Source organism: Tarenaya hassleriana, unplaced genomic scaffold (genome assembly GCF_000463585.1).
Source record: "Tarenaya hassleriana unplaced genomic scaffold, ASM46358v1 Cleome90, whole genome shotgun sequence".
Taxonomy (NCBI): domain Eukaryota; kingdom Viridiplantae; phylum Streptophyta; class Magnoliopsida; order Brassicales; family Cleomaceae; genus Tarenaya; species Tarenaya hassleriana.
Window position 1 is genome coordinate 210,102 of NW_010971390.1, and position 7,772 is coordinate 217,873.

Sequence of the window (7,772 nt, forward strand, 5' to 3'; positions counted from 1 at the left end):
TGCTCTGTTTTCCAATATACTTTATTGCAATTTAGTTTATTAATTATATTCTTTAATTATATCATTTGAAATATGATTTTCTTTTCCGGAAAATATATGCTATGACACCCAACCCAATAAATTTAGAGATATTTTTTTTGGGTAAATGTAAATTTAGAGATATTACCAATAAATAACGAAAATGAGCATTTTTTCTTCATTTTTTAATTACACACTTTTTAAACATTTTTATGGGTGTTCTCCTCGGCAGAATGCTAACCGCACCATCAAATGCACACAACTAGGAGTGGGCGTGCGTTTCGGGTTTCGGTTTGGTATTCAAACGGTTTGGTTTGGGAACGGTATTTTCGGTTTTATAAAAAGTGTACCAAATTAGAACCGAATGTTAAACGGTTCGGTTCGGTTCAGTTTTAGTATCGGTTCAGTTCGGAACGGTACCATTATATGAATACCAAATAAGTACCGAACTATAATATTTACACATATATTAGTGGAATATTCAAATTTTGGTTCGGAATTCATACGGTTCGGTTCGGTATTCATACGGTTCGGTTCGGGAACGGTTCATTCGGTTTCATAAAAAGTGTACCAAATTAGAACCAAACGTTATTCGGTTCGGTTCGGTTCGGTTCGGTTTAGTTCGATTTAATTTCGGGATGGATCAGATCGGTACTAAATTTACGAACCGAAGTGCCCACTCTAACACACAACGGTTGGATGTTGGATTTTCTAGGATAAAATATTATTTTTTATATATAATAATATAGTGAATATTGTTATCATTCAATTAACAAAAAAAAAATACAATTATACACTCGGCAGCAAAAATAAACTATATAGGGATGATGCAAATATAGATTTCTCAGGAAATATCATCGCATATACAACAAATGTAATTTGTTTTACCGTGATGTAAGGAGACGTCCAATGGATAATATATGATATTCGGCAATCTGTTTTATATAAAATGATGGACCGTATATCACCAATCTTGATGACCTAGGGTACGGGAAAATGAAGAGCAAAAATCTGACGTGGTGGTTTTTCATTGGATGAAAAGTCGTACCACGATGCAAGCAAAGGAAACGGTCAGTCACCACGACTCAAGCTTTAATTCAAGAGATAAGCTAAGCTAAGCTAAGCAGAAAAATCCACGTGGCGATATATTATGCGTCAGTCATATATAAAAGTAAAAGCCACATATGGTATGACGTGGATATTGACCATTGGATTATACAACATAGATCTACTCAAGAGATATATGCTGCTGTATACATGTATACAATTATATATACAGGCGCGTATACACAATCATAGATACATTATCTTGTCAAGTTTGATGATTCCTTCCACGGAAAAACAAGAAAAGAAAAACAGATAAAAGTGTGAAAATATATATTTAGCCCAATGAAATCAATAGAACAGATAAAATTGAACTAAAAAAAATACAAAACGATTATTCGGAAAACAAAATAATTAAAAAGGACAGCATCTCCAATAGAAAATAAAGTGTTTCTATATCATTTTATATTTATGAAAATTATGATAACATTTTATTTTTAAAATTGAAAACAAAAGACCGCATGTTTTTAAATATGCAAATATAAAAGAAAAGGAAAATAAATAATAAATTAAAAAACTATAACTGAACCGAAAATATTTACAAACTAATTTAATCCAAGAATTACAAATAAACCACAACCCCAAAGATCTCTAATATTCTAATATGCCCAACAAAAATCATAAAGAAAATATTTTACTATGATAATTATAATTTTTAATATAATAAATAAAAGGTATAATAACAAAGGTATTTGTGCAAATAGGTATAATCCATGTAATCGAAAAAACTAAAGTTCAAAAAATTTATATATTTAATTAATATATAAAATTTTTGAAAAAAAAACTTTTATTTCACATATTTTAAAAGGAGAATATGATGGGAAAATGGATTGCCTTTAGTTTTTGGAAAGGAAAACAAGAAAAGAAAGGTAGTAAAACGTTATCTTTTTTTTTTTTTATAATATTGAACAACCCCGTTATTACCTTCCCTTACAAATGGAGGTGAACTGACCACCATCCAGGTCTACCGTAGACCTGGTCACCAGGCGCGCCTAACGTTCGGACCGTAGTTAGATTTAGGTACCTGCGGATCAAACCCCAAACTTACGTGCAAGAGCCTGCAACACACGCGCGTAGGATGTAAAACGTTATCTTTCGTTCTTGGAGTTTGAGGAAAGGACAAATTAAAAGAATCTCAACTGATTTCGCTAAGTGATTAAGTAAAGTAAATGTCAGATTTTGTTACTTTCTATAGTTTTCTCCAACGATACTACGAATAAAGTCAAGATAATGTCAACTTTTACCCGCAAAATTTTTTATACCATTGATAACTTAAAACATTAGTAACAACTTGAAACTTTAATATAATATTATAATACAGATTATTAGATCGTTTTCTTTTCTATCTTTTATTTCATATTAAAAATCCATGATTAGTTCTTAAATTAATCGACCACTCTATAGTTTTTTTCTTATTATCTTAATTTTAATTTTAATTTGTGAGAAAATATAAAAAATGCTTGGTTGACGTACCTCATAATATATCTAAGAATATTGAAAATAGATGAGATATTTGTATGAAGAGAGAGAGAGAGAGAGAGAGAGAGAGAGAGAGAGAGAGAGAGAGAGAGAGAGAGAGAGAGAGAGCGTGTGGTTGCGCTATTCAACATCAGACAGATGGTGAAACTCATGCACGAATGCTTTCCTCCTGCCAAAACTTAATATAGAATTAAAATGAATAATATATATTTTTGACGTGTATATGTATATGCACATATATTATAATTAGAGATTCATCTTTAACAAATTACAATTACTAATTAAAACAGTCTTTTATAGGTTCCAAATCATTCTTACCATAATTAGAGTTTTATATGTTTTTGCATACCAGGATTTGTGCTTTGTTATTTAAATTAAAACTGATTAGCTCATACAGATTTTTTCTGCACTTTATTTCTTAAACATGATTAATTAGTATCAGAAATTTTTAAACAAGAATCAAACATGAGCTAATTTACTAAATCTTCATTTATCCTTTCACTAATAAATCCCAGCAATTTTATTAAAATTTTCTCTTTTTTTTTTTTGTATTTATTAGACTTTGTCTTTAGTATACAGTTTTATAATGTTCAGAGTGATGTAAAAAAAATCCCAAAACCAAAATTTTAACTTATCTCCAGAAAAAGGGTTTAATTACAAATATTACAAAAAAAAAATGTCATATATATGATACCACTCATGCATCTTGATAATACATACAAACATATATACATATATATTGCTGTGTGTATATATATATATATATATATATATATATAAACTCTCTAATATCAAGGAGAAAAAAACAAAAGACTCTTCTCATGTATGACCTTTCTCCGATCATAAGAAACGGTTTTTCATATTTGGCCTTCTTCATCAGTTCGCCCTCTCCACAACCAAATCCCCTGGAGAACAAAAAAGACCAATCTTTGTTAAAATAAAAAATAATAATTATATTTCCAGTTATAGATAGATCTATGAGAGATTTCAGCCAAATGATTGGTCTTTGTTTGAAGATCTGATGTTGGTGGGAGTGACTTGGTTAGATTTCTCCGCGTTATTATTATATATACGGATCCTCTTTCTGGTTCTGGAGATTAAAATATACACGAACATATATACATGGTTGTGTACTTATACATATCCTATGTATGTATATGTTGCATATATATATATATATATGTAGAAGTGGCCCAGATGGGTTTTATGTTGTTTTTTGAGTGCGGTTGAGTTGAGGATTAGATTTTATATATCCAAGTTGGGTTTTTTTCTCCTTTGCTTCCTTGTTCACAGACAAACCCTATCTGTCCGTACAAACACCGAAACAGCCCTTTAGTCTCCGACCAAAGAAATCGAATCTTTTCATCTCATTTCTATATCTATTTCCACGGAAAAGCATACAAATACAATCTTTACATACGCCGATATGAAGTACTTGCATGCGGCGGAGCAAGGCGGAGATCCGGCGGACGACTGCGGCGGAATACTCGCTGGAGACGCGGCTGATAACAATGTCATGATCGACGGCATGGACGATGGCGTCGATGTCGGGAGAGAGATCTGGCTGGGAGAACATGATCAAGATCATCATCATCATGTTCAAGAGGACGATGATTTGCTTATTCAGGACCCTTCCGTCTTCTACGGCGACCTTCCCTCACTGCCGGAATTTCCATGCATGTCGTCTTCTTCATCTTCTTCGACGTCTCCGTCTCCCGTCAACGCAATCCTCTCGTCGGCTTCTTCCTCATCCTCATCCGCTTCGTGGGCGATCTTGAAATCGGGCAGCGAGGATCTGCAGAACAAGAGTCATAATCCGTACGAGGATTCGTCGGCGGATGTGTCGGCTGGTGCAGAGAAGATGGAGATTCCAGCGCAAAACCAAGGCGTTGTCGATGTCGAGTGTACCGTCGACATGATGGAGACCTTCGAGTGCATGGATCTGGTCGACAGTAACGATTTCTTCGATACCTCGGCGATTTTCAACAATGACGATGCCACGCCAACACTGTCGCCACTGGGAAACCCTAGCTTGATCGACCAAGAAGCCCTACAGAACAGAGAATCCGACGTTCCTTTTCATCGATTAGAGGACCAACACACGATAGAGCAAGACAAGGAGGATCTGGCGACGGTGTTCTTGAAGTGGCTGAAGAGTAACAAAGAGACTGTGTCGGCTGATGATTTGAGGAAAGTTAAGATCAAGAAGGCGACGATCGAATCCGCGGCTCGGAGGCTTGGCGGCGGGAAGAAAGCGATGAAGCAGCTTTTGAAGCTGATTCTTGAATGGGTCCAAACAAACCATCTACACAAAAGGCACAACAACATGGATTACACTGATCTCCCTGCTCATGAGACGCAGACGCAAACGCAAACGCAAACGCAAACGCTCTACCACGACCAGTACTACCGTCAAAACCCTTACCCCGACGTTATACCCCCAACGCCGGATTCAACTCCGTCTTTCTCTAACCATCAATCTCCGTGGAACCCACCTCCAAATCCGGGTTTCGGATTCATGCCCTCGCCGGCGTTTCCCGGCGGAGCCGCTCCACCGAGTTATCTGCCTCCTCCACCACAGCCGCAACCGGAAAACCGTCATTTACTTGAATCTCCGGCGTCGTGGGCCGCTCCCCTGCCGCCGCTACCACCGCACCAGTTCGGGATGGCGAACGCGCAGTATTGCCCGTTTCCATACCTGGGTTTCACGGGATATACGGCAAATACGTACGCGTATCCGTACATGCCGGGAAGAATGGGAGACCAGAGATTTCCCCGGTTGTGCTCGTCGGCAACGAAGGAGGCGAGGAAGAAGCGGATGGCGAGGCAGAGAAAGTTCTTGTCTCACCACAACAGACACCGCAACGCTACAAACGCCGACAGCCTTAGTCAACAAAACATGAACCAGAACCAAATCGGCGAACATGCAATAGCCCGAGATACATTCACGGCGGTTCAGGCGGCGGGAGCTGTGGCTCCTCCCGACACCGCTGGGGGCTGGATGTATTGGCCGAATGTCTGGGAGACGGTGGAATCGCAACTCATGCAGCCAAGGCAGGTACATGTATCGAACAAACTGTGTGGTTTTGGATCGTCATTGTAATCAATGTGGATTTGGGAATATGTATTAATGATTTGGTGTTTTATTAGGGTTGGAAACAGGAAAAGAGTTTGCGGTTTCTATTGCAGAAAGTGTTGAAGCAGAGCGACGTGGGCAACCTCGGAAGGATCGTGTTACCCAAAGTAAAAAAAAAAAATACTTTTAGGGTTTTGTCTTGGTACGTCTTTCCATCGATTCGATCTGTATGCATGTGCTGGGATTTGTATGTGAAAACAGAAAGAAGCAGAGACTCACTTACCGGAGTTAGAGACAAGAGACGGCATCTCTCTTGCCATGGAAGACATAGGAACCTCTCGTGTTTGGAACATGCGTTACAGGTTTTTATTTATTTAAAAATTCAATTTCTTGATAATTTTTAATGCATTCGGCTCTTATTATTTATTTTCATTTAATAAGCAATGAGATTCATGCAGATTTTGGCCTAATAACAACAGTAGGATGTATCTCCTCGAAAACACCGGTACCATTTCCGAATTATATATTAAAAAAATTTACTCAACCAGTAAAATTGATATCCATCTTTTTTTTATAAATACTTTGCAGGTGATTTTGTGAAAGCCAATGGACTTGGAGAAGGAGATTTCATAGTCATATATTCCGATATCAAGTGCGGAAAATACGTAAGCTTTAATCACAAAACCCCATTTGATTACATTTTTCATTTTCACTTGTCATTCAAATTCCATTTCCGACATAGAATTAATGGAATCGATCGGTTCAATAACATATTGGCAGTTGATACGTGGGGTGAAAGTGAGGCAACGGGCAGCGCCGAATTCGGAGTCGGCCAAGAGACAGAGCAAGTTGCAGAGAAACGATAGCAATACTTCTCCTCCTTCTGCCAATGCTGTGGCCTCACTAACTTCTCACTCAAATATCAAGATGAAATAAATATATGAAATCAGGAAAAAAATATATACATATATGTATATATATATAGAGAGAGAGAGAGAGGGATATAGAGAGAGGTGAAGAAAAAGAAAAGCGGACGAACGTGGGTTTGCCACTTCTCGTGCATGCATGGGATCTCGCTGCCAAGTGAACGGTCAACTTTCAAAAGCCATTGTTCGAGGTGTGTATCCGATCGTTATATACACTACAAAAAAAATGGTTATTTCCAACGGGTAAATCCGTTGGAAATGACCAAATTTCCGTTGGAAATTAACGTTTCCAACGGATTTATCCGTTGGAATTTCGTCGTTAAAAATCGGTGTCCGTTGGAAAACCGTTGGAATTTTCAACGGAATTGCAACGAATTTTTCCGTTGGAAATTTCCAACGAATTTCCAACCGGCATCCGTTGGAATTTTCCAACGGATTTCTAACCGCAATTTCGGTTGGAAAATTCCAACGGAATTTCCAACCGATATCCGTTGGAATTTTCCAACGGAATTTCCAACCGATATCCGTTGGAATTTTCCAACGGAATTTTCAACCGCATTCCGTTGGAATTTTCCAACGAAAAATTCGAAACATATTCCCGACCCGACCCCGACCCCGATCCCGACCCCGACCCTGACCCCGATCCCGATCCCGACCCCGATCCCGACCCCGACCCCGACACCGACACCGACCCGACACCGACATCAACACCAACCCGATCCAACCAAACCACGATCCCGAAACTCACTTCCCAGTAGGTCACCCATACTTCCACTGCTCCAACTCAATCCTCCTTAACCCTAGAGTTCTAATTAGAACTCTTCCAACTCCTCCAAGTTAAACTTCTGATATCATATAACATTAATATATATACATATTCAAATACACATATATATATATATATATATATTTGTTATGTATATGTATATGGTTAATATATATATACACTTATTCGTATACATATATATGTATATACACACACATAATATTTGTATATATAAAAATATATAAACACAAAATATATCTATATTTATACATATATAGATGTATAAATATATAAAATATTTGTTTATACGTATGTATACACCTCCTTAATATACATATATATACGCATATATGTATATATATATATATATTCGAATTCATATAAATATATATATTTTTGTTAT

At 37.1% G+C, this 7,772-nt stretch overlaps 2 protein-coding genes across 4 annotated transcripts in view; both read left to right on the forward strand.

The window, feature by feature from the left end:
• Positions 1-3,830: 3,830 nt before the first annotated feature.
• Positions 3,831-6,823, forward strand: LOC104804599 (B3 domain-containing transcription factor ABI3-like). Of its 3 annotated transcripts, none has more exons than XR_770366.1 (6): positions 3,831-5,659; positions 5,752-5,844; positions 5,939-6,039; positions 6,119-6,182; positions 6,266-6,342; positions 6,458-6,550. XR_770366.1 is itself a non-coding variant. In XM_010528914.1 (6 exons), the coding sequence occupies exons 1-6, from the start codon at positions 4,028-4,030 to the stop codon at positions 6,611-6,613; spliced, it is 2,106 nt and encodes a 701-aa protein (XP_010527216.1). In that variant the 5' UTR covers positions 3,831-4,027; the 3' UTR covers positions 6,614-6,823. The 3 variants fall into 3 exon arrangements, 2 of the variants coding, with proteins under 2 accessions (XP_010527216.1, XP_010527217.1); XM_010528914.1 differs by having other exon boundaries at positions 6,136-6,182; positions 6,458-6,823; XM_010528915.1 differs by lacking the exons at positions 6,266-6,342; positions 6,458-6,550 and having other exon boundaries at positions 5,752-6,039; positions 6,119-6,178.
• The window catches only part of LOC104804650, a 6,068-nt gene continuing 5,038 nt past the window's right edge, over positions 6,743-7,772 (forward strand). The window contains exon 1 of the mRNA XM_010528990.2: positions 6,743-6,794. Within this exon, the coding sequence (XP_010527292.1) occupies positions 6,743-6,794 (52 nt within the window). The remainder of the gene's footprint in view (positions 6,795-7,772) is intronic.

Excerpts from the sequence above, each read along its gene's own strand:
- LOC104804599 (XM_010528914.1), top strand. The coding sequence starts at position 4,028 with ATGAAGTACTTGCATGCGGCGGAGCAAGGCGGAGATCCGGCGGACGAC. Across the intron at positions 5,660-5,751 it reads AACTCATGCAGCCAAGGCAG|GGTTGGAAACAGGAAAAGAG; the intron begins GTACATGTATCG and ends GTGTTTTATTAG. Across the intron at positions 6,040-6,135 it reads GTTTGGAACATGCGTTACAG|ATTTTGGCCTAATAACAACA; the intron begins GTTTTTATTTAT and ends AGATTCATGCAG.